A 27,775-nucleotide genomic window follows, 5' to 3' on the forward strand; every position below is an offset into this window, starting at 1 on the left:
CTGATATCAAGAGCTATATTTTTTGTTCTTCAGTGAAATCATTTCATCAAAGTATGTTTATGTCTTATTTTTAAGAATACAAAATATTTGCATTTTCAAGTTGTAAATTGTACATGATCTTTCAGGAAGAAAAGTTTAAACATTATATCAGTGCCTTTCCTCCTATTTTCCCTCTCTCAGGGCAATCACAAACACTGGTAACTTTCTGGTGTATCCTTTCAGGCCTTTGTTTCTGGTCACATATGTAAACACATTAACACACTTATAATTTTTCATACAATATATCTGCATCTTCTTGCTTTCATTTTGTATTGTGTTATATAGTATGTCATTTTCATGCTTATAATATACTTCATCTAAAAAACTGTTGTATTCTATAGTGTGGATATGAAATTTATAGTGTGATGAAATTTTAGATTTTCACTGTTTTTTTTTTTTTTTTGCTGTTAAAAATAATGTATTACACATTCTTGTACATTATAGTATACCTTGCACATTATACAGCTGTTTTTTTTGGCCATGTTGCGGGCCTTGTAGGATCTCATTTCTCTTGACCAGGGATTGAACCTGGGCTTCAGCAGTGACGGCCTGGAATCCTTACCACCAGGGAACTCCTGGGTCTTGTTTTAGACAACTTTTTCTATAGGTATGTTTCACAAAAATGTAATTGCCATCAATTTGAAATCCTGAAGCATACCAAAATGTAAAATCCTTTTTTGTTTTGATATTTGACATGTACCATTAATTTCCTTCAAACGTCCTTGAGGTTTTAAACAAGTTGAAATCAGGTATTTGTATCTTAATCCAATTTAGGATATAGAAATGAGATGGTCTATAGGGAAAAGAAGGATTTAAACTGATATTGTTCTGAGGGGGAAACCCACAACTATTTTGGCTTACTGCTGGTCTATTTTTTTTAAGATACTCTGAAACTAATTGAGTTCAAATAATTTCAAACTTACAGGAAAGTTACAAGAACAATATAGAGAATTTAACATTTTTCTGAATTTCTCTCTCTGTATATACATACTTATTTTTACCTTGGGCTTCCCTGGTGGCTCTATGGTAAAGAATCCACCTGCCAGTGCAGGAGACGTGGATTTGATCCCTGGGCTGGGAAGATCCCTTGGAGAAGGAAATGACAACACTCGGCAGATTTATTGTCTCTGAAATCCCACGGACAGAGGAGCCTGGTGGGCTACAGTCCATGGGGTCACAAAAGAGTCAGAAATGACTTAGCGACTGAACAACAATATTTTTCTTAACTATTTGAGAGTCGGGTGCATACATCATGCGCCTTTCTTTACACAGTAATACCTCAGTGTGTAAATCATAAGAATGTGATTCAGTGTGTATTTCTGTAACCACAGCACGTTTATCAAATACGGAAAATTTAACAGTTTGATACGGCGACAGAGCCGTGGAGCACAGCCCTTAGCAGCTGCCTGTCGCTGAGCTCCATTACCGCCTCACACCAGAGGCCTTCACCCCCAAACAGGTAGCGGTCCTCTTCTGCCATTGGTTGACACCACAGTGGGCCCCTCCCACAAGCAACCAACTGTCAGTGAGCAACCGGTAGTCGTCCTGCTCTGCCATTGGTCGGTGCTGCAGTGGTCCCCTCCCACGAGCTGTCGGTGAACTACCGTTAGTGGGGGATTCAGCCAACAGTTGGGGGAGTGGGGGTCGTCAGGTGGAGAGTGAGGTAAGAGGCAGACCCCAGCCTTCCCCTGGAGGGGCCCTCCAGCTCACCCAACCTTGGGCCGCTGGATGAGCTGGGGGGCCCAGGGGACAGAGCTCCAGAGCGCTGGCCAGGGCCACCCCCTGGCCTGGCCCAGGCCTGGGGACCGCAGTGAACTTCTCCTCTACCCCTGCCTGTGCCAACTAATGGCAGTGGTGGTCTGCATGGGGCGCCATCTGTGGGCGCTGGCCCCTGCCATTTGGGCGGCCTGAGGAGCCTGAGGGCCAGGTGGGTCCAGGGCACTAGGCTCCCTCACTGATGACAGTTGGGCAGGGTCTGGGGACCTGGCCCCTAGGGAGCCACCAGCTGAGACCTGCCTCCTCTTAACCAGGACCTGGATCTCAAAGGGTGAAATTTGTGCCTTGGAATCTGGTTCTTTCTTGTCAGAACAGAGAATTACACATTAACACATAATTTGGTGGAGGTTTATGGGAACATCATTACCTGACCATGACCTGACCTCAGGAACAAAGGATCTGACCGTGCAACAACTAACCACACCCCTCTCTCACCTTTCCTTTAACAGTGCTTTGCTGATAGCTCTTGGGAAGTTTGCGGTTTTTAAGGCATGAACCACTGATCTCCTTGCATGGCCCTGCAGTAAATCTTTCTCTGTTCCAAGCTTGTTTTGCTATCGTTTGACCTCACTGTGTGTTGGGCACACTAACTTGTGTTTTGGTAACAATACAGTACTTCCATCTATAGTCCATATTCTAATTTTGTCCACTATTCCAGTAATGTCTTATATTTGGTTTTTTCAGGATAGGGTCTAGTCTATAATCATTGGTTGCATTTAGTCCTCTTGTCTTTTGGAATTTTATAATTTGTAAGAGTTTCTCAGCCTTTTTAAAAATGATAAGACTTTGAAGAGTACAGGCTAGTTACTTAATAAAGTATTATTTAATTTGGATTTATGATGGATTCTTACGATGAGGTTCAGGTGATACTTTTCTGGCTGGAATGTTATACAAGTGATATATAAGATAACCTTTTTAGGGTATCACATCTAGAGGTCCACACTGTCTATCTGCCCATTATTAGTGATGTTAACTTGATCGTTTGGTCCAAGTGTGGTTTGGCTTCTCCAGCATATAGTTAATATTTTCTCCCTGTGTGACTAAGCTGTCTGTGGAGAGATATTTGTAAGTTCATGCAAATATTGGGATCCTCATACTTTACCCCTAGATTAGACATCTAATGATGATTCTGCCTGAAGCAGCCTTTACTCTGATAGTTGAAAAGTTGTGATTTTCTTTTTTCTTTCTACCACTCTGTCTATTTTAACAGTCAGCATTCTATAATCAGTGAGGCTGCAAAGAGTCAGACACTGCTGAGTGACTGAGCACTGATTCTAAGAAATAGCTCCAGGAGAGTGCAGGGGATGGGGGCAGCCCCTCCACTCAGAGATATAGAGAGCAAACTAATGATTATTAGAGGGGATGGGCACTGGGGAGGAGTGAAATAGGTGAAGGGGATTAAGAGATACAAACTGTGAGATATAAATTTAGTTACAATGATGTAATATACAACATAGGGAATATAGTTGATATTTTATTTATTGAAGCATAGTTGACTTTGTAAGAAAAGAAAAAAAAATAGCTCTCTGTTATTCCTGTGTATGTGTGTTCTTTTTTATGATCAATTTGGAGTCATGGATTTTTATTTTATAGTGTCATAATCTATTATAGAACTTGTTTATTTTGCTCTTCAAATTGTCCCAGATTTGACCAGTTTGGAGCACTTCCTTCCTTTCTGTCAAGCTATTTTTTTTTTCAATAATTTTTTTTGCCGGGGGGACGGGTGTGGGGGGCCGGGGGAGGGACACACCACATGACCTGTGGGGTCTTAGTTTGCCAAACCAGGGATTGAAGGCCTGCATTGGAAGCATGGAGTCTTAACCAGTGGACTGCCAGGGAAGTCCCCACAGCTCTGGAACCTGCCGTTTCTCCAAGGAGCCCTGGTTCATTTTTAGTGGGAAATGGTTTTTAGAAACCAAGATTTGGGTGCAGGTTTGCTTGTTACCACTGGAATGTCATTGCTTCCAGGTCTTTTCAATGGACATTACTAAAAAGTGTGTATAAATATTTTAGAAATCATAATTGCATACTGATACTTCTAGTTTCATTCTAACTCCATGGAGTTCTTTTTCTTTTCCTGATTCTAAATTTGTATTTTCCATTTACCTCAGTGAGAACCTGGCTGCCAGCAATATTAAATTTTTTTTTAATCCTATGATCTTCAGAGTTTCTATACCCATACTACTGTAGAAAACAAACCTAGAATAAAGAATTCAAGATTAGATTCCCTTTCATTGAGGATATGTGGTTGGAAACTTTTCAAAAGCCATTTGGATTAGGATTTTTATGTTTGTTTCTGTTTAAATTCATTTCTCTTCCTTCAGTGATCCATTTTTGAATGCTTATAAAATTAATATGCTTCCAAAAGCAAAACTTTACAAAAGTATATCAGAAGTGTCACTCTCTTCTGTATCACTCCATCCCATTTCTCTGCATCCCTTGTAGATAACCAGTTTCATTGTTTCTGATTTATCTTTTATGAATTTCTTGTTGCAGAATTCAGCAGATCTCTTATTTTCTTCTTTTCCTTTCTTCCGACAAAAAGTAGTATGCTGTATATACTCTTTTGTACTTTGTTTTTTAAACTTAGCAGTATTTCCTAGAAATCAGTATTAGCAGTTCATAGAGTGCTTCCCTATTGCCTTTTTACAGCTTATTAGTACTCCATTGTGCATATATACCTCAGTTCTTTCAGTTTCATATTGGACTTGTTTTACTGGTTTGTTTATCCTAGCAGTAAGTTAAGCTGCTGTATAATAAATCTTGATGTATGGTAGAGTAAACATCTCACTTCTGATTGTCTTGACTATTTCTGGCTATTTGCATTCAGTGTAAAAGTCTTAAACTAGATTTTATCTAAATAATTGATGCTACTGTATATCATACTTCCTTTTTAAGGAATTTAAAAAATTTTTGTGCCGGGAAATTTCAAACTTAAAAGTTGCAAATATAGAACAACAAACTAATACATATTACCATTCATCTGGATTTGCCTATTAATATTCTGCCACAACTGCTTTATCATGTATGATAATGATTTTGTGGAACCATTTTAAAAGCAAGTTGCAGGCATCGTGACCTCTTGTCTATCTCCTAAAAATAAGAACATTTTCTTATCTAACCTTGGTAAAATTATCAAATCCAGAATATTTATCATTTGGCTTTTACCACTATTCCTATAATATTTCTTTTATAGCAGTTTCCCTCCATCTAAGGTTATATACATTGCATTTAGTTGTTATCACCCTCTAGTTGCCTGTCATACAGAGCAGTTCTTAAAATTTTATCTTTATCTTTTTTAACTGAAATATTTGAAGACTATAGGCACATGACTTTTGGAATATTCTTCAAGATTCTCTAATTATTTCCTTATGACTAGAATCAGATGATTGCACTTTTTATAAGAATACCAAATGAATTATGTTGTTTCTCGAAGCATCATATCATACAGCACAGGATGTCAATTGCATTACTGGTGATATAACTTTGATCGGCTGATTAAATGATGTCTGCCAGATTTTTCCACTGTTAAGTTTAATTTTTCCTAATGTAGGTAAATAATTTGAGAGGAATATTTTGAGACTGTTAAACATCCTGTATATCATTGGCATTTTCTCCAAATGTTACAAGCACTCGTTAATATTTGACCAACTGAACTAATTACCGTCTTAGCTGGAAAATGATGTTCCAATCTCTTATTCCTGTTACATTTGTTAGTTGGCATTCTTCTTTAAGGCATATAGATTTTTCTTCTCTCTTTCTTTAATTACTAGGATGGACTGCTGGGTTTTTCAAACTTCAACGGATGGATCTTAGCCTTTATTGTTGCTGCTTAATTTTGATGCTCAATTGTCCCAGATTTTGGCAGTGGGAGCTTCTTCAAGCTGGCTTCTGTGTCTTTTTAATGTTCCCATATTTTAAAGCATTTTTTCACTTTGTGGCATGAAAAGATGTCCCATGTTCATCTCATACCTTTCGGGTCCCAGCCTTAGAATAAGACGTTATTTTCTCAAGAACCTAGTTCATTTGCGGGTTATTCATTTGCCCAGTCATGTCTCTTTGCAACCCCATGGACTGCAGCATGTCAGGCCTCCCTGTCCCTCACCATCTTCTGGGGTTTGCCCAGTTGGATTCATGCTTATTGCATCAGTAATGCTGTCCAGCCATCTCATCCTCTGATGCCATCTTCTCCTTTTGCCTTCAATCTTTTCCAGCATCAGGGACTTTTTCAATGAGTCGTCTGTTCGCATCAGGTGACCAAAATACTGGAGCTTCAGCATCATGGCAGGGTAGTGTCTCTGGTTTGTCATTGCTTTCCTGACAGAAAGCAATTGTCCTCTGATTTCATGGCCCGTAGTCACTGTCCACAGTGATTTTGGAGTCAAAAAGAGGAAATTTGTCACTACTTCCACCTTTTCCCCTTCTGTTTCCCATGAAGTAATGAGACCATGCCATGATCTTAGTTTTTTTAATATTTAGTCTTAAGCCAACTCTGTACCCTTTTTCACCAACACAAGAGAATACTTTACACATGGACGTCACCAAATGGTCAATACCAAAATCAAATTGATTACATTCTTTGTAGCCGAAGATGGAGAAGCTGTATATACAGTTAAACAAGCAAAAACATATACAGTATAAAAAAAGTATATACAGCAAAAACAAGACTTGGAGCTGACTGTGGCTAAGATGATAAGCTTCTCATAGCAAAAGCCAGGCTTAAACTAAAGAAAACCAAGAAAAACACTAGGCCAGCCAGGTATAATTTAAATGAAATCCCATATGAATTCACAGTAGAGCTAATGAATAGATTCAAGGGACTAGATCTAGATAGCAGTGTGCCTGAAGAACTATGGACAGAGGTCTGTAATATTGTGTAGGATGTGACGAACAAAACCAGCCCAAAGAAAAAGAAAAGCAAGAAAGTGAAGTGGTTATCTGAGGAGGCTTTATGAATAGCGGAAGAATGAAGAGAAGCAAAAAGCAAGGAAGAGAGGGAAAGGTACATCCTTTGGGGATAAATGGTATTTAAAAACCAACATCTGCGGGATCTAATGAAATCCTATGATTCACAAGGTGAAACAAACAGCATTGTAACAAGTTTAAAGTAAATCTAGAGTTGCATTTTTGCACACAAATCGGTAACTGATGATATTAGTCTGAATGTAGGTCGGCCCAATTTGGTGATGTATGTGCTGTTAACTTTTCTCTAATGTTGTTATTTCTCTTTTTAAAAAATGATTGTATGTTGAAATTAAGCCAAATAATCCTCTAGTAAATATTGAAATTGTTTATTGTGAAAAAAAAAAAAAATAAAAATAAAAACCAACATCTGGGCAACAGGTATACTCATTGCTCCTTGATTGTTATTACTGTTGGTCCTTTCAGCAGAATCAATTAAGAAATAATTTCTTATTGGTAAAAATTAAAGTTAATATTCATATCTGCAATTAAAATCTAATATCACAGAGTTCTTTCTTCTCCCTGTTCTATATTCATATCTCCCTTTTTTCTCAGAAAACTGTCTTCCCAAACATCAATATGTTTACTCATCTTGGAATATTTAAATCAACTGCATTCCTGGATTAAGGTCCACGTGGTTGTGATAAATTGTTGTTGTTCAGTTGCTCAGTCATGTCTGACTCTTTGCAACCCCTTGGACTACAGCATGCCAGGCTTCCCTGTCCTTCACCATTTCCCAGAACTTGCTCAAACTCATGTCCATTGAGTTGGTGATGCCATCCAAGGATCTCGTCCTCTGTCATGCCCTTCTCCTCCTGCCTTCTGTCTTTCCCAGCATCAGGGTCTTTTCCAATGTGTTGGCTCTTTGGAAACATCAGGTGGCCAAAGTATTGGAGGTTCACCTTCAGCATCAGTCCTTCCAAAGAATATTTAGGATTGATTTCCTTTAGAATTGACTGATTCGATCTCCTTGCAGTCCGAGGGACTCTCAGAGTCTTCTCCAACACCACAGTTCAAAACCATCAACTCTTCAGCACTCAACTCTCTTTTATGGTCCGACTCAGACATATGTACGTGACTACTGGAAAAACCATATCTTTGACTATAAGGACCTTTGTTGGCAAAGTAATGTCTCTGCTTTTTAATATGCTTTCTAGGTTTGTCATAGTTTTTCTTCCAAGGAGCAAGCATCTTTTAATTTCATGGCTGCATGATTTTGGAGCCCAAGTGATTTTGGAGCCCAAGAAAATAAAGTCTGTCACTGTTTCCATTGTTTTCCCATCTATATGCCATGAAGTGATGAAAGCAGATGCCATGAATATTGAATTTCAAGTCAGCTTTTTCACTCTCCTCTTTCACCTACATCAGGAGGCTTTGTAATTCCTCTTCATTTTCTGCCATTAAAATGGTATTTGTGTATCTGAAGTTACTGATATTTCTCCCAGCAATCTTGATTCCAGCTTGTGATTCATCCATCTTGACATTTCGCATGATGTACTCTGCATACAAGTTAAATAAACAGGGTGACAATATACAGCCTTGATGCACTCCTTTCCCAATTTTAAACCAGTGTGTTGTCCATGGTTGGTTCTAACTGTTGCTTCTTGACCTTCGTACAGATTTCTCAGGAGGCAGGTAAGGTGGTCTGGTACTCCCCCATCTTTTTAAGAATTGCCTACAGTTTGTTGTGATCCACCCAGTCAAAGACTTTAGCATAGTCAGTGAAGCAGAAGTAGATGTTATTTCTGGAATTCTCTTGCTCTTTCTGTGATCCAGCAGACGTTGGCAATTTGGTCTCTGGTTCCTCTGCCTTTTCTAAATCCAGCTTGTACATCTGGAAGTTCTCGGTTCATGTACTGTTGGAGCCTATCTTGGAGGATTTTGAGTATAATAACCTTGCTAGCATGTGAAATGAGTGCAATTGTGGGGTAGTTTGAACATTCTTTGGCATTGCCCTTCTTTGGGATTAGAATGAAACTTGACCTTTTCCAGTCCAGTGGCCGCTGCTGAGTCTTCCAAATTTGTTGGCATATTTGGATTTGGTTTCTTAGTGTTTTTATTAGAGATATCTGTGACTGTATTCATTTGAGATAATTGCCTGTAGTTTTAAGTCTTTGTTGAGGTTTTTAAAAATGAATATGCTGGCTTCATAAAGTGAGCAGGGAAATGTTCCCTACATTTCTTGGTAAAACTGGTATATTTTTCTGTAAATGTTGGATAGAATTTACTAATGAGCACATTTTGGCTTCAGTTGTCTCAGTATATTTAAAAATATGAAATCAATGTTTTTGGTATACATAAAAAGTTAGTGCTAAGTCGTGTCCAACTCTTGTGATCCCATGAGCCATAGTTCGACAGGCTCCTCTGTCCATGGGATTCTCCAGGCAAGAGTACTGGAATGGGTTGCCTTTTCCCTCTCCAGGGAAACTTCCCGACCTAGGAATTGAACCCAGGTCTCCTGCATTGCAGGCAGATACTTTACCAACTGAACTATGCAGGAAGCCCTTGGTATACATCAGTTGAGTTAAGTTCAGTCACTCAGTCGTGTCTGACTCTTTGCGACCCCATGGACTGCAGCACACCAGGCCTCCCTGTCCATCACCAACTCCAGAAGTTTACTCAAACTCATGTCCATTGAGTAGGTGATGTCATCCAACCATCTCTCATCCTCTGTCATCCACTTTTCTTCCCGCCTTCAATCTTTCCCAGCATCAGGGTCTTTTCAAATGAGTCAGTTCTTTGCATTAGGTGGCCACAGTGTTGGTATACATAGGACAACTTAAAATTTCTATTCTCTGTCTAAAGGTGTTTGTACACTTTATCTAAGTTTTTTTTTAAATTTTAATAATTTTTATTTATTTTTGGCTGTGCTGGGTCTTCATTGCTGCATAGGCTTTTCTCTAGTTGCAGTGAGCTGGGACTACTCTTTCTTGTGGTATGTGGACTTCTTACTATGGTGGCTTCTTTTGTTGCAGAGAATGGGCTCTCGGTGCGTGGCCGTCAGTGGTTGCGGCGCGTGGGCCCAGTAGCTGCGATTCCTGGGCTCTCAGTGGTTGTGGCACACAGGCTTAGATGCTCTGTGGCCTGTGGGCTCTTCCTGGACCAGGGATTGAACCTTTTGTCTCCTGCATTGACAGGTGAATTCTTTACCACTGAGCCACCGGGGAAACCCCTATCTAAGTTGTTGAATTTATTGGTGTGAAGTTTATAATTCTTTTATGCTTTTAATGTTTGTAGCATTTGTAGTGACACCTCATCTTTCATTTATTTCTAATAATGATTATTTGTTTTCCTTGATCTGTCTAGCTGGAGGTTTATCAGTTTTATTGATCTCAGAGAACCTTTTAGTTTCACTGATGCTTTTCTGTTGTCCATTTTTATTGCACTGATTTTTTTTTTTTTTTTTTTGCTCCTGTCTTTCTTTAATATCTTATTTTCCCTGCATCTTAAGTTGGAACCTTCTTTCTTTTGCAACAAAAGCATTTAAAACTATGCATTTTTCTCTAAGCTAAGCACTAAGTGGTACTTTTAGGTGCATTCCATAATTTTGATATGTTGGTTTCATTATCACCTAGTTAAATCTCCTAATTTCCCTTGTGAATTTTGATCCATGGATTAGTTAGAAGTATGTTTACTTTCTGTCTATTTGGTATTTTCCCAGATGTCTTATCATTACTACCATTGTAGTCAGAGAATATTCTCTGTGTGATTTATTTTTTGTAGTCCAGCAGATGGTCAGTTTTGGTAAAAGTTCCATTTATACGTGAAAAAAATATATATATTCTGTTGGACGTAGTATTCTATAAGTGTCAGTGTAGTCAAGTTGCTTGATACTGTTGTTCAAGTTTTATATATCATTACTAATGTTCTGAATATTTGTTTTTATGAATTATTGAGATAGTAATTGTGAGTCTATCTTTTCAGTTCTTGTTTCATATATTTTGAAACTGCTACCATTGTGTCTTAATGAATTGACCTTCTTATCATTATGGCATGTCCTCAATATTTCTTTTCTTGAAGTCTATATGACATTAGCATAGTTTAATATATAAGAATGTTAATATATCAACTTTCTTATGAGTAGTATATCTTTTTTTAACCCCCCATCCTTTTAACCATTTTTGTTTTTGTATTTAAATTTTGTTTTTAAATGTCTAGGAGGTTTTTTTTTCCCCCATAGTATTTATGATTCTCTGGGCTTCCTGGCTCTATAGTTTGTTTTTATTAGTTTTGGAACATTTTAGACATTGTCATTTTGGTCATTTAAAAAAAAGTCTTTTTAATAACTTGGTTACATAATTGAGATTATACGGAGTATGTAATTATTTAGCGTATATGTTTTCCTGTGTCAAGTATGTTTTCTATTAATGGAAGCAAAATATGTTTATTGTAGAAATTTCTGTTAAAAGTTACCAAAAAAAAGTTAAAAATTACCTAGACGATTCCATCCGCAGATAGAAATTTTAACATGCAGTTATTTTTTTTCTCTTTTTGTGTTTCAGTTTGGGTAATTTCTGTTGCATGCATGTGTGTGTGCTAAGTCGCTTCAGTCATGTCTGACTCTTTGTGACTCTGTGGGCTGTGGCCTGCCAGGCTCCTCTGTCCCTGTGGATTCCTTGTCCCCACATTTACTAATTTCTTCCTCTGTTGTTTTATGTCTACTGGTAAACCAATAGAAAGCAGTTTTTAATCTCTCTTACCATGTTTTTTATTTCTTACATTCCATTTAACTCAAAATTTATCTGTGCTGAAATTCCGCACCTTTTCATGCATGTCTTACCTTTTCTGTTATAGTTTTTAATAGATTAATTATGGTTATTTTGAGTTTGATTAACATCAGTGTAATCTCTGAAACTGTTCTGTATGTTGCATTATCTCTTGGTAGTGTTTTTTCCCTTAGTTTTTTATATGACTTGTGATATTTTAATTAAAATCTGGATCTCATATGTAGACTGAAGTAACTGAGGCAAACAGTATTTATGTCTGAAATGAATATACCTCTTCTGCTAGACTGTTAATGTTGGTGATTGAACCAGTCTAGTCAGGAGTAGAGCCAAGTTTGAATTCTGTTGTTGTAGTTACCCTCTGTTGTGGATTGACTGTTGTGCCCTCCAAAATTAATATATTGAAACACTAACTCCCAATTTGATTGTATTTGGAGACAGGGCCTTTCAGATTAATGAGGAGAGGCCTCAACCCATCTTCAGTTAGTTCAGCCGCTCAGTCGTGTCCGACTCTTTGCAGCCCTATGGACTGCAGCACTCCAGGCTTCCCTGTCCATCACCCGCTCCCAGAGCTTGCTCAAACTCATGTCCATCGAGTTGGTGATGCCATCCAACCATCTCATCCTCTCTGCCTTCTGCTTCTGCCTTCAATCTTTGCCAGCATCAGGATCTTTTCCAATGAGTTAGTTCTTTGCATCAGGTGGCCAAAGTATTGGAGTTTCAACGTGTCTTGGCTCTCTCTTTTTATAAGTTTTATCTCCTCCCCACTCGCCTCCCCTATGCAAATTAGGGCTAGGTAGGAAGGGGGCGTGTTTGTTTCACCTGAGGTATTGGTACTTCGACTTTCTTTTGTTCTATTTTTGAGGGCTTTTCCCTTGATCTTTTAGCCATTCCTTTTTCTTATTACAACTAAACAAGATCATAAGGTGGGGCCTGATCCGATAGGACTAGTGTCTTTATAAAAATAGACATGAGAGAGTATGCTCTTGTTTCCCCACCACGTGAGGACACAGTGAGAAGGTGGCTGTCCACAGGCCTGAAAGATGGCTCTTGCCAGAGTACCTGGCACCTTGATCTGGGCCTTCTAGCTCTATAGCTGTGAGAAAATAGATTTGTGTTATTTAAGCATCCAATCTTTGGTATTTCAGAAGTACAAGCAGACTAATATACCTTTAGTGTATCATGGGCTTGAAATTCCTCTGTTGTAATCTTCTGTTTAGAGTGAGAATGATTTGCTGGATTATTTTTCTCAGTATTCCTCTCCAGCCGATGTCCATAAGTGTTTTTTCTCTATGTTCATGCCCCTCCTCCATATGTAGACTACTATTGCTTATTGGTGACAGACCATGTCAGAAAGTGAGAGCTGCCCCAGGGCATGGGGGTCTTGGATTTTAAGGGCTCAGTAATTTCATGTGCTAATGAGGGTGGTGAGTATTCTTGTTAGGTCTGGGAAGGGTGGGGATTTCCCAGGGTTTGGGCCATGCCCACCTTCTGACCTTTTATGATCTATCTTGTAAGTGTCTCAGCTTAAGTGGGGGTGATTTTTAGTACTGGTTGTGGTTGTATGTGTTCAGTCGTGTCTGACTTTTTCGACCCCATGGCCTGTAGCACACCAGCCTCCTCTGTCCGTGGAATTTTCCAGGCAAGAATATTGGAGTGGGTTGCCATTCCCTTCTCCAGGGGATCTTCCCGACCCAGGGATCAAACAAACCCATGTACGTCTCTTATGTCTCCTGCATTGACAGGCAGGTTCATTACCAACTGTACCACCTATTACGATGAAGGTATAATGAACTAAAGGTCAGTGATTGGACTGTTCTCAGAGCCACCTTAGTTTTAGCTGGTTCCAGCCAGTCTGTATCCCAAGGGTTGCACCCCTTCATTTATCTAGCATGTGTGTCCTACCCTTTTCCCTCCTGTCTCATGCTCCTTTTTTTGTGTGGGAGACAAAGTCTTTAGCAAGTGAGTTTCTTTTTCTTCCCCTAGCAATAGACCACCTCTGGAGTCAGGACTCATCATGCTTTTCTGTTCTCTTTGCCTCCAGGATTAAAGGATTTTTTTCTCTATTTTCCCCATCTTTGTGCCTTGGGGGCAATATGATTTTCTGCCCTTACCCTAGAAGCTTAAGAATTTTGTTCACAGGGGAAAAGGTTCTGGGAGGAACTGTTTTTTCCTGTAGTCGTGTTACTTGAAAAATAGGGTTTCTCTTCGTGGGTGTTGAGCCAAAAGACATAACCAAGTCAACGATCGGGAGAAGAAGGATTTATTCCCTGCAGTAAGTAAGGAGCTCTTTCCCAAAGCAGTGTCTCCCCAAATGGTAAAGTTGGGCAAACTTTAAGTTAAGGATGTATGGAATGTTCATGAAGGGGCTTGAGCAGAGAATTCAGTATGGAATCGGGGCAGAGATCGATAGAGTCCAAGTTTTAGTTGAATGAAATTGCAGAGGGTTCGAAAAGGAAACCTCATCATCCCATCCTTCACTGGAGTAGGGGCGTAGTTCCTTAACAGCTATGATCTGTACCAGATTGTTACATGTATAACTTGAGGAGGAACTAGGACTTTATCACTGAACTATTGTTTCTTGGGGCTTCCCTGGCGGTTGAGAATGAAAAGAATCCATCTGCAATGCGGAAGATCTGGGTTCAATCCCTGGGTTGGGAAGAACCTCCGGAGGAGGAAATGGCAACCCACTCCAGTATTCTTGGCTGGAGAATCCCATGGACAGAGGAGCCTGGCAGGCTACTGTCCATAGGGTCGCAAAGAGTGGAACACTAGTGAGCAACACAGCACATTGTTTCTTGACTGTTTTTACTTTGTTCCTGCAGCCCTTCACTTCCCATATTGTTCAGTTGCTAAGTCGTGACTCTTTGTGACCCCATGAACTGCAGCATGCCAGGCTTCCCTGCCCTTCACTATCTCCCAGAATTTACTCAAACTCTTGTCCATTAAGCCGGTGATGCCATCCAACTTCCCTTAAGATTGTTAATTACTGGGTCCTGTTCAAGGGCAAGCATTGTGGCCAGGCTTAGATCCCCAAACGACTTAGATCTAAAATGGTTTCTCTTATGTCAAGAAAGCTGTGCCTGGTTCTTTTTCTCCAGGGACTCCCTGCCCTAGCCACTTACAGGAATGGTGTCTGCTTCCTCAAGGACTGTACCTTTGAGCGTTGCTTTTTATCTTTTTATTCAGTTTTTTTTTCTTTTTTTCTTTTACTCCAGTCTTTCTCTTGGACACAGAGAAGAGTTTCTGAAAAAGATGTTGAAAGTGTTTTGTAACTTTTCGAAGTCAGTATTCTCTCCCTAACCTGTATTTTGTTATTGTTAACTGTTAAAAATATTAGCTGAATTATTACTGCCTTGTAAGGTAGTCGCATCTTCTTGCCGTGTGCTACCATAAGCAAGGGAGTGCTCCCATCGCGCATATTGTAGTGGTTAGATTATATGTTTATAGTTTACAGTCTCAGTGCTCTAATGGTTTCAAGAAAAGTTACAATTTTGTAGATTATCTAACTTTTCCTTATTTTTAGATGGGAGTGGGTGTTCTTTCAGCTTTTTGTATCCTGTGTAAAAGTGGAAGTCCAGAATTATTTTCTGACCCATTCTCTTTTCTCCTTATGATACTCCAACTATGTGTTTGTTAGAATGCTTGATATTATCCTACAGGATACCAGTGCTTTATTCCGTTTTTCTTTTTAGATACTTTTTCTGTCACTGCACTAATTTAGATATTTTCTATAGACCTTCCTGTAAGTTTATTATCAGTCTCTTTGATTGCCTATTCTTAATCATCTGCTGATAATTGTATTTCAGATACTGTGTCTTTTTACTTGTACAATTTTTGTTTCTTTTTTAGACTTTGCATTTCTCCTGAAGTATCTATTCAGTGTTTATATCCATTTTTCCTATAGTTTCTATTGCATCATACTTACAATTGTTTTAACATCCTTGTTTGGTAGTTATAAGTACTTGTTCATCTATGTGTCATCATCTGTTGACTGTGTTTTCTTTTGGTTATACATCACACTTCCTTCTTTTGGTGTGTCTCAATTTTTAAATTGAATTTTGGACACCTTATTTAAAAAACAGTGGGAAGAAAGAAAAGAACCCTGGGAAGTGAAATATATTATTTTTTGTTTTGTTTTGTTCCACATAGAGTATAAGCCCTTCCCTCTGCTTAGAGTGGGGGACTGATAACTCATATTCCCTTTAGAATTTAGTTGAACTGGTGCTGGGCTGCATTCTTAGATTCAGTTCATGTGGTGTTGGCTCAGCCTTACAAGATGTTTCTTTTCTTATCGTGACTGTTTTTCAGCTGTGAGGGATTTGGCTGCAGTGTAAGATACTATTGGTTTACTTTTAGATCCTATTCATTCACTGGGAGAATGCCTGGTATTACTATCTCCTTCTCCATGGCTTCTTTCTCTGAAAACCTGGAGTGGTATTTTTCAGAGTGAATAGTGTGGGAGAACTGCTGGATCAAGCAATCTGTTTTTGTGTTAGGACTATTGTCTCTAATCCATTCTGCTACCTCACACTGTTGTCTACAGTCTGATTTCTGCTTGCCTGCTAAAATGTTTGTCTAATGGCAGATTCACCTGTATCTAGATGAGGTGTCTGCCCCAAGGTGGGGAAGCTTCATAGTTCTCTCTTCACTTATGAATGCTCCCTGCCCCCTCCCAATTCAGCTCATCAGTCCTTTTTTTTAAATAAAATATTTTTAAGGTTTATTTATTTACTTATTTTTGGCTGTCCTGGGTCTACGTTGCTGCACACGCTTTTGTCTAGTTGCAGAGAGAGGGCTAAACTGTAGTTTTGGTGCATAAACTTCTCATTATGATGGTTTCCCTTGTGGAGCACAGGCGCTAGGGCTCGTGGGCTTCAGTAGTTGTGACATAAAGGCTCAGTGTCAGCCCCCGGGCTCTAGAACACAGGCTCAGTAGTTGTGGGACAGGGGCTTAGTTGCCCTGCGGCATGTGGGATCTTCCTGGATCAGGGATCGAACCTGTGTTTCTTAGGTTGGCAGGCTGATTGTTTACCACTGAGCCGTCAGGAAGCTCCAGGGCTTTTTTGTATCTATCTTTATTCGTTAGCCCATTGGAAATGTTTGTTACCATGGGCGTCAAGGCTTTCCCAGACTTTGGGAACAGTATTTCTCTTCAGTAACTTTGAGCTATGTTAGACTGTTCTTTGAAGTCCCAAAATCTTTTCATTGCTTACCAACCAATCTTACCCATATGAATTAATGTTTACCTTCCTTATATTCTATAAGTAGCACTTAAACAAACTTGATTACTATATCTTTTAGGTTGATACTTTGTTGATTAAATTCTGCATTTTTGTCCTTAAAAATTGCTGACGCTTGCCAAAGAAATAGAAACTTAATTAGTGTTTTATCAAAATTGGAAATAGATTTATTTGAGCTCTGTTGTGTTCTAACTGGCATGATTGTATGAAATCTCAGTATATGAAAATGTAAGATTTTCACATGTAGATGAAAAACAGTCTCCCCTTTGAGTGGGCGTATGATGAAGTGGCGCCCCTTCTTGTCCAGGCTTGGCGCCGGATTTCAGCCCCTACATTTCGCGTTGACTTGGTGCACTCATGCCATCAGTACAGCTTTACACAGTGCGTCTGACTCAGGAAAAACTTTAATTGCTTTCTTATAACAGATGAGAGAAACTTAAAAAAATGAAAAAATGGGAAATTCATATAGAACCATTGTTAACATTTTTTTGTTTGCTTATAAAAGTGGGATCAGTTTATGCTATTGCTTTTAATTTGCTTCTTGAAAGTGAAGGTCACTCAGCCGTGTCCGACTCTTTGCGACCCCATGGACTATACAGTCCATGGAATTCTCCAGGCCAGAATACTGGAGTGGGTAGCCTTTCCCTTCTCCAAGGGGTCTTCCCAGTCCAGGGGTCAAACCCAGGTCTCCCTGGGCATTGCAGGTGGATTCGTTACCAGCTGAGCCACAAGGGAAGCCCAAGAATACTGAAGTGGGTAGCCTATCCCTTTTCCAGCGGATCTTCCGACTCAGGAATTGAACCAGGGTCTCCTGCATTGCAGGTGGATTCTTTACCCAACTGAGCTATCAGGGAGGCCCAATTTGCTTCGTATTTAACTATAAATTAACATCTCCTGGAAAGTCTTATTACTGAAGAATTTCTATAAAAATTTAAATATGTTCTATTTATTAGAAAGTCTGAGGGAGCTATAAGGGGCATAACAGGTGGAAACAACAAAAGCAAGCTATTTAGAATTTGTGTTCCTGGTGCTTTGCCTCTAACAGGCATTGAAATATGTTGTTTGAATGTTTCAGTTTCTGAAATAAGTAAAAGGAAACTGTTAAATTTATGAAATTGTCTATTAAAGCATTTTAGAATATCTTATTTTTGTTCTGTAGGTATATTGCAACATCCAGATGGCACAGTTTTGAAACAATTGCAGCCACCTCCAAGGGGTCCAAGAGAGCTGGAATTTTATAATATGGTAAGTGAGGTAAGATTTATTTTGTTGTATTCAAAGTGCTTTTCATAATTTTCTGCTGCTGACTCAGTAAGAAATACATTTGATAGCATGTCTTAGTATACTGTGTATGTGACTGAAACAACAGCTCAGAAAAAATACAATGTTTATCTTTACCAATATATTCTAGTATTTTCTATTCTATTTCATTTTTGAGGGATTCTTATTATGATATACTGAATTAATTTTGATTGATGGGTTTTGACCTACATTTCTGAAAAACACTTAAATGATAGACTGTATTTTTCAGAAATGCTGAGTTTAAATAAGTACTTTATTTTTTTACTACAGAATTTCTTAGAGCCTTGAACATGCTAGTGTGTACTATGAAACTCCAAAGGAGGGTAGAGGGGAAGAGTTGGGGGACAGTTAACATTTAATTAGCCTTATTACTAGGAATAATTTTTAGAAGATTCACAATGTTTTGCAACCATCACCTCTGCTGCTGCTAAGTCACATCAGTCGTGTCTGACTCTGTGCGACCCCGTAGACGGCAGCCCTCCAGGCTCCCCCGTCCCTGGGATTCTCCAGGCAAGTACACTGGAGTGGGTTGCCATTTCCTTCTCCAGTGCATGAAAGTGAAAAGTGAAAGTGAATTCGCTCAGTCATGTCCAACTCTTAGCAACCCCATGGACTGCAGCCTACCAGACTCCTCCGTCCATGGGATTTTCCAGGCAAGAGGACTGGAGTGGGGTGCCATTGCCTTCTCTGAACCATCGCCTCTATCTAGTTAAAAAACATTTTCACCACACACACAAGGAAAACCCTGTACCCATTAAGCCATGATGTCCTATTCCTCCCTCACCCCAATGTCTTCCACCCACCAACCTGCCTTTTATGGATTTAGCTATTTTTGTGTCTAGCTTCTTTTGTTGAGCATGTTTTTAAAGTTTGTGGTAGGCACTAGTACTTTGTTCCTTTTTGTGACTGAGTAATACTCTATTAAATTTACACACCACATTTTGTTTATTCATTCACTCATTGAAGGACATTTGGATTGTTTCCATCTTTTGGCTTTTGTAGATAAGGCTGTTATGAACATTTATGTATCAGTATTTGTTTGAATACCTGTTTCTAATTCTTTTAGATACTAGAATTGGATATAGAGTGGGATTACTGGGTCATATAGTAATTCTACATTTAATTAATTGAGAAACTGCCAAAAGTGTCTCCCAAAGTGGCTGCCCTATTTTACATTTTCATGACTAATATATGAGGACTCCAGTTTCTCTGTATCCTCATCAACACTTGTTAGTTTTGTTTTTATTTTTAAAAAGGCATTCAAGTGAGTGTGAAGTGTTAATCTTATTGTAGTTTGCTTTGATTTTCATATGTGACTTGTAAATATTTCCCCTATTCTCTGGGTTGTCTTCATTTTCTTGTTAGTGTCTTTTGAAGTGCAGACTTTTAGTGTCATATTTAATGTCATGACGGTGTATGCTCATATTTTCTTCTAAGAATTATAACTTTACTTCTTAAATTTAGGTGCAAGTAAAAAGATAATACAAAACAAAAACCAAATATTTGCTATTAATGCTTTACCAACTCATTTAACAACAACCTGTGAGTTAGATACACTGTTATTATCCTCATTTTATAATAAAATATGATTAGTTTAAATAATTTGACCAGGATCATTGAAATAGTTAATGATGGTCCCTGGATTTGAACATAGGCAGTCTGGCTCTAGAATATGCTTTCAATTGCTGACACTTCCTCTTTTTCAAAGAAAATATTTTATATTTACTCTGTAAAAGTCTTGCACATACTTTGTTGGATTCATTCTAAGTTGGATTTATTCTTATTTTTTGTTTCTATTGTAAACAGTATATTTTTGAGTTACATTTTCCAATGATTGCTAATACATAGGAATGAATTAGATACTTGTATGGTGTTCTTACATATAGTAATCTTGGTGAACTCTTAGTAACTTATATTTATCTGAGACTTTGTAACATTTTTAGTTGCTTTCTGTATAGATGGTTACATCTTCTGTGATTGGAAGCTTTATTTGTCCCTTTTGAATCTATATACTTCTGTCGGGGATTTCTGTATAGTTCAGTGTGATGAAGTAAAGCAATGGGGCGGGGATCTTCTCATTTGGTAAAAGTGCTTCTAACATTTCCCTGTTAAAGTATGACTTTCAAGCTAAGTTTTTGAGAGATACTTCTCCACAGATTAAGGAAAGTGCTTTCTTTGTGAGTTAAGATTCTCTCAAGGAACAAATGATGCCCTCTCTCAGTTTAATAAAAGGACTGTTTACCATGATGTAGTCAGAGTTTAAGGTCACCTGCTTAAGTGATAAGGAGATAAGGCTATACCATCTGTAGGCCTGGTCAGCATGGAGAGGGAGTGGCTGCTGGAACTCAGCAAGGTAACTTTAAGACAAGACTTGGACTGATAAGGAGGGAACTAGAGAAGTAAATAAGTGACCTCAGCTGTTCACCAACCCCCCAGTCTCTTGTGCCAGGAAGAGACAATGCAGGAGGACAGAGATTTTCTGTATCTGTTGAAATGATCATGAGTTTACTCTTTTAATCTGTTAATGTGGTAAATACCCTTGTTCATTTGCTAAGCTGTGTCCAACTCTTTTGACCCCATAAACTATAGCACGCCAGGCTTTGCTGTCCTTCACTGTCTCCCAGAGTTTGCTCAGACTCATGTCCATTGAGTCAGTTGATGCCATCCAGCCATCTCATCCTTTGCCACCCCTTTCTCCTCCTGCCCTCAGTCTTTCCCAGCATCAGGGTCTTTTCCAGTGAGTCAGCTCTTCATATCAGGTGGCCAGAGGATTGGAACTTTAGCTTCAGCATCAATCCTTCCAATGAATATTCAGGGTTGATTTCCTTTAGGATTGACTGGTTTGATTTCCTTGCTGTCCAAGGGGTCTCTCAAGGGTCTTCTCCAGCACTGCATTTCGAAAGCATCAGTTCTTTGGCACTCGGCCTTCTTTATGGTCCAACTCTGACATTCATACAGAACTACTGGAAAAACCATAGCTTTAACTTAGATGGACCTTTGTTGGCAAAGTGATGACTGTTAATACGCTGTCTAGCTTTATCATAGCTTTTCTTCCAAGGAGCAAATGTCTTTTAATTTTGTGGCTGCAGTCACTGTCCGCAGTGATTTTTGAGCCCAGAAAAATAAAATCTGCCACTGTTTCCACTTTTCCACTTTTCCCCCATCTATTTGCCATATAGTGATGGAACCAAATGGCACAATTTAGTTTTTGAATGTTGAGTTTTAAGCCAGCTTTTTCACTCTCCTCCATGGAATTCTCCAGGGAAGAATACTGGAATGGGTAGCCATTCCCTTCTCCAGGGAATCTTCCCAACCCAGGGATCAAACCCAGGTCTCCTGCATTGCAGGCAGTTTCCTTACCATCTGAGCCACTGGGGAAGTCACTGGTAAATGCCATAACAGATTTCTAATATTACATTACCTTTGATTTTTGAAATAAAATGTACTTGGACATGTCATTTTTATTTTTTAATAATATGCATTACTGGATTTTGTTTGCTAGTGTTATATATATAAGATTTTTTCCAGCTATGCTCATGAATGAGATTATTATTTTCTTCACATATTGTCCTTGTCTGGTTTTGATACCAAGTTTCTTTTAGCGTCATAAAATGAGTTTTGAGGGGCGTTCCTTTTTCTTTTTTGTGGAAGAATTCGTATCAGATAAGTATTTGATTCCTTAGACTTGATAAAACTTACCTATAAATTCATTAGAGCAGCCTGTTGACTTGTCTCTTTTTCTTCCATAAGTCATTTCCATCTTTCCTTTCTCTCATTTGTTCCTGGGAAGGGATATATTTTTTAACTAATGATTCAGTTTCTTAAATGTTTTGATTTTCTTTGTTAATGTGGTATTAAAATGTAAATTATAGTTTTACGTAATTGTCCATCTGGTAAAATTCTTCATAGTATTTTCTAAAATGCTTTGCTAGTTTAATTATGACTCCCTTTTTATTCCTGATATTGTTTATTTGCTGTTTTTTTCTGTATTAGCTTGGCCCAGAGCATTCTTTACTCTTGGGAGTATTCTTTTTTCCGTCTTTGAGTATCTCTGTCCTCATCTCGGACTGGTCCTAAGTTCAGAGATCCTTTGGTTCAGGTCTTCAGAGTGGACCTCTGAGCCCAAATATCACTGCTCAGCTTAGCACTTTGGGTTTCCTCTTTGTTTTAGGTCTCTGTGAATTTCCTTTTTTTAATCATGGGAGCTCAGCTATGCATTTAAGGAAATAATACATTTCATCCTGCATTTCTAGGTACAAAGTTGTTTAGGTTATCTTATTTGGCATGTTGTAGTAAAGATCAGTCTTACTACTTTAAAAAAAAAATTTAACATAAGAGAAAGTTTACCTTTCTACTCTTCTAATCTTTTATCTTTTCACTTATATCGTGGACTCCTTCAGGTAAGCACATAGAGATGTACTTGGCTCCTCCATCTTGTTAGGTCATCATGAACACTGTGTCTTCAATGTCTTGGTGCCAGGAACAAAGGGATGATAGGTACACCCTGCTTTTAATTACCTTGGCCAGGAAGTAACTGATATCATTTCTGCTCACGTTTCAGTAGGGGAAGCTAGAAAATACAGTGTATCACGTTTGGTGAGTTTCTGCCATACTTGAGTTTATTCAATAGAATTTTATGTCATATATAACTACTTGATGTGAATGTGGTTTGACGTATATAATTAGAATTCTGATACTGAGATTTCATAAGCATTTTACATGAGTAAACTTAAATGGTTTTGAGTACTTAGGTAGACCATATTTGGCAAGAGTTAATGGGTAAGATGTCTTGCTAGTCATTATTATTAGTAGACCTATTTGGCAAGAGTGAGAGGTCTTGCAAGTTATTATTATTTTTAAACCTTTTATTTTGTATTGGAGTATAGCTGATTAACAGTGTTGTGATAGTTTCAGGTGGACGGCAAAGGGACTCATCATATATATACATGTATGCATTCTCCCCAAACTACCCTCCTATCCAGGCTGCCACATAACATTGAGCGGACTTCCCTGTGCTATACAGTAGGTCCTTGTTAATTTTCCATTGTAGATATAACAATGTGTACCTGTTATCCCAAACTCCCTAACTATTCCTTTCACTCACCTTTTCCCTGACAACCACAAGTTCTTTCCCTCAGTCTGTGAGTCTGAAACAAAAATTTTCTTTCTGCTTTTCTAGAAGAAAAATAAAAAATCTAGTTTCAGGATATCTGGATATTTCCATTGGTTTCTAGAATTGTTACTGGTTATAAATCAAATAATTAAATGAACAATACTTAGACTTTGAGTTAAATGATACTTTTTTTTAAGGTAAAATCACAATTTCCTTAAAGATATAAAGTAAATATATGTTAAAGATTTTATTTAAACTCATTTAATGAGGTAAGTGATGCAAAAATATTGACTCTGTGTGCCGATGCCAAACAGAAATATGGAAATAGTTATGGAGGAGAGAGAAAAAGTGGCTTTATTTCTTTGCCAGGCAAAAAGGGAACCCAGCAGGCTATCCCCTCAAGAACTGTGCCCCCATCCCTGGGCAGTAGGGAAAGGTCTCAACAGACATGAGGTGGGGGTAGGTGATAAGGATCAAAGCAGTGACTGGCTTGCATTCTTCTGATGGGTTGGCGGTGAGGTAAGTAGGAGTCAGTGTCATCAGCTTTCAGGTTCAAACTTGTCTGGGGTCAAAACAGCTCAAAGATAGTGTTGTGTGTATCCCTTGATGGGGAAACAGGACCTTCCCCCAAGGCTGCTCTTGTCTGTTTCTCCCTGGTCTCACTTCACCTCTCTTTCCTATTTAGTAACTGCTTGCATCTGCCCATTGGGAAGGTCATGGAGGCTGAATGAAGCCTCTTTCTTATAATCAAAGAAATGGGGGCTACGGAAAGGCTTTGTGCTCAGGAGCCCCACAGGGCCCTACTTAGTATCAGAACTAAGCAGACGTTAAAACTGGTTCAAAAGAAAAGTCAAAGAAGCACAAATTTATATGGCATAAAGGGAAGGTGAAATGAGTGTACATAAGAACACTGTAAACTCTCCCCTTCCAGGGAGGTTGGAGGTAAGTCAGTAATCCTCCTCTGTCGCTGTTTAATGGTTAGTTGTGTCTCACTCTTTGTGACCCCATGGACTGCAACCCGCCAGGCTCCTATGTCTATGGAATTTCCCAGGCGTAAGTATTGGAGTGGGTTGCCGGTTCCTTCTCCATAGGATCTCCCTGACCCAGGGATTGAACCCATGTCTCCTGCAAGTCTCCTGCATTACAGATGGATTCTTTACCACTGAGACTCGGGAGGCACAGATCCTCCTCTGGCCAGAATTTATTCTTTGTCTATGGACAGGAATTCTTTTGCATTTGCTAAGAGTTATCTACAATTTACTTTGTTGTAAAATAGTTCAAGGACAGTGAAAGGCTAGAATTAGATAACCAAGAATATGCTCTAAATAATACAGAGTTTCTCACTGGAGACACATAGAGGTTTTTTTTTTTTTTTTTGGGCTTATTCCAGACTTAAACTCATTAAATTCCAGTTAAAACTCATACTAGATAAATTATGATTCAGTGTATTGTGTTATTTGAGAAATGTGTGGAGCAGTTAGAAAGCATTACAAGGAACTAACTTGCAAATGTTCCATTTCTCTTTGTTTTAGGTTTTTGCTGCTGATTGTACTGATGATGTTCTTTTAGAGCTACGAAAATATTTGCCAAAATATTATGGCATCTGGTCACCTCCTACTGCACCAAATGGTAATCTTTTCTTTAAAATCCATCTTTTAGCCTTAATTCATGAGAATTGCTTTTTAAAAGATTTAAGTAAGATTAAGCCTAGTATTATAAAAATAGAATATATGTGTTTTTCTTACTACTTTCTCTTATTCATTAAGAAAACTTATTAATACTTTTGCTTTTCATAACCAGTTTCTTAAATAGCATATACAAATTAATGACCAGTTTCTTAAACAATTGAATGAACATATGTATATGTATATATATACACTAGTACTTAATACTCTTAATTATCAGATGTTCTTTTTTCCAAACATTTTGAGCAATTTCTTTTCCCATTTTGAAAAAAGAAAAATCAAGAAATATTGTCTTTGTATAACGTCCTTCCTATCTTCTGTCTTGTTCCTTGATTCCCTACTTGCACGCTTTAAAAAATTTTGGTAATTTTCATATAGAGGACAAAATTTTTTATGTAAGGGCACAGAATTTCTCTCTTAATATTAGTTAATACTTGAAGCAGTATTTGCCACATTAAGGCCTTTGACAGAGGAGACGAAAGTCAGTTAAACTGGTAACATGACCGCTAACAATTGAAGAAGATTCGTGAATGAGGGAAGAATTTCAGACTTGACTGAGTTTAAGAAAAACCCATAGTCTTGCTAAAATGCAAATTAATAGGCTCAACTCCCAGACATTTTGATAATGCATATCTGTGTTGGAGTTCATGATATGCTTGTTAAATAAAAGTGTGTGGTTTTTTTTTTTTTTTTTTTTTTTAATGGAGATAGTGCTTGAACCACATTTTGAGAACAAGAGGAGATGGGGACTCCAGTTTGAGCTTGTTCTTTCCCTCAGGTCTTTGTCACTACTTGTGCTAGGTTTCATTAATAAGGAATCATGGTATCTCTTGTGAGTATCCTCAGATAATAGTAAATCAATGGTTCCCCAGGATTTGTAGAATTCTTCTGTGCTTCATTTGGGGAGGCAGGGGACTTGAGCTTTGCTCTGCTCTGCTTTTCCTTTCTTTCCCTCCTTCCTTTCTTCCCCCTCTCTTCTCACTTTCCTTTCCCTTTTTCTTTTCTCCCTCCTTTTTTTCTTTCCTTGCCTTTCTTCCCTCTTCCCTTCCCTCCTTTTTCCTTATCTAATCTATATCTAGATAGTTAAATGTAAAGTTTAAAAAATTATTTAGAAGGGGTAGAGAGAATTCTCAGGTGGTCTAGTGGTTAGGACTCCACGCTTCCACTGCAAGGGGCACAGGTTCAATCCCTGGTCAGGGAACTAAGATGCTGCATGTCACAAGGCACAACCAGAAAAAAAAAGAAAAAATAGAATGGGTCAAATAACTGAACCAACAGCATCATTATTTTGAAAAGTAGAGTATACAAGAAGAATCTGGGTAAAAGAAGAAATGTTTTAATTGAAACATTTTATAGTCTAGAATTACATAATTTAAAATAATTTAAAAATCAAAGACTTGCTAGCAATCAATACCTTTTTGGTTTTCAATACCAAATAGTCCTGAGGGATATCTGTGCTACCGTAGAAAGGTCAGTAACTGAAGTCAGAAGGCTTGGCTTCTCCGTTGGTTATTTCCAAATTTTGTGAACTGCTATAACTCTAACCTTTTGAAGCTCCACTTTTTCTTCTATACAATGAATGAAAATAGTATCACGTGGAATTGTGAAAATGCATGTTATTTTATGTGAAAATGCTTTCTAAACTCTGAAACTCTTATTTTGAGTATAAATGGAGATGTTGGTAGTACTGAGTTGAAGAGATGAGGTGAGGAAAATGAGAAAAAAGAGGAGAAAATATAAATAGAAGTATAGATGTAAATAGATGTGGTCCTGTAATACGAACAATAGCCTTAGGAAATTTCCTATTCCTTTGTAATCTTTTGAAAAATAATTTATTGTTTAAAATTAAAAACATATTTTTTCTTTTTGGCCACACTGTGCAACTTCCTGGGAGTTCCTTTGATCAGGAATTGAACTTGGGCCACAGCAGTGAAAGTACTGAGTCCTAACCGCTGGACAGTCAGGGAACCCCCTTCCTTTCCAGTTTTTAGCTCTGGAAGGAGAACTGCCCCATAGAGGTTGTTAAGCTTTGATTTTGCTAGAGAATTCATGGAGTCCTCTTTCTGTTTTTATCATTTTGATTGTAAATGAAACAAATATAAGATGGGAAACTTTCTGACATCTTTATCCCACAGGATCATGAAAATAAATATTTTCTTAAATTTTAGTAGAACACTAATTTGCATTACTATACTTTACATAGTATTAACTTGATATAGTTTATTTCTCAACTCTTTCCCCTCTTTCTACTTGAGCATCTTTATTTATTTATTTATGGCTGTGCTAGGTCTTTGGTTACTGTGTGTGGGCTTTCTCTGTAATTGTGGTGAGCAGGGGCCACTTTTTGTTGTGGTAAATGAGCTTCTCACTGCAGTGGCTTCTCTTGTTTTGGAGCAAAACCTTGGGGCTTCAGTAGTTGCGGCATGCGTGCTTACTTGCTCAGAGGCATGTGGAATCTTCCCAGATCAGGGATCAAACCTGTGTCCCCTGCCTTGGCAGGAAGATTTCCTGTCTGCTGCTCCACCGGGGAAGTCTCAAGGTAGTATGTTATACAACTTTGTATAATTCTTAGAATCCAAAGTTGTAAAACATAGAAAGTACTGCCAGTTTGCACAGCAAGTTATTGTCACTTAAGGGAAGCATAAGGATGTCCTGACCAACAGTTTCTTACCTTTTGAAATTTTTATGGCAGTTTTATTGACATTTAATTTATGTACCATAAATCTCACCCATTTAAAGTGTATAGTAGTTTTTAAATGACAGTCATAGAGTTATACAAACATCACATTAGCAAACCTTAGAATATGACTAGTATTTTTTTTTTTAAGGTAAAGCATTTGTTACAATTATATTTGAAGATTTGGAATTAATTATATATGTTAAATCTCATTTTACTTGTGTATAAGCACATAGATACCTAATACATGTACC

The 27,775-nt window shown here is 38.2% G+C and overlaps 1 protein-coding gene across 3 annotated transcripts in view; it reads left to right on the forward strand.

Moving 5' to 3' along the window:
* Positions 1-27,775, forward strand: part of IPMK (inositol polyphosphate multikinase) — a 54,212-nt gene that overhangs the window by 2,697 nt on the left and 23,740 nt on the right. For 2 of the 3 annotated variants that reach the window (XM_043926242.1, XM_043926244.1), the window contains exons 2-3: positions 17,904-17,998; positions 24,692-24,788. In XM_043926242.1, coding sequence (XP_043782177.1) covers positions 17,904-17,998; positions 24,692-24,788 — 192 coding nt within the window. The remainder of the gene's footprint in view (positions 1-17,903; positions 17,999-24,691; positions 24,789-27,775) is intronic. The other variant, XM_043926243.1, reaches the window with a different exon arrangement.

Source organism: Cervus elaphus, chromosome 15 (genome assembly GCF_910594005.1).
Source record: "Cervus elaphus chromosome 15, mCerEla1.1, whole genome shotgun sequence".
Taxonomy (NCBI): Eukaryota; Metazoa; Chordata; class Mammalia; order Artiodactyla; family Cervidae; genus Cervus; species Cervus elaphus.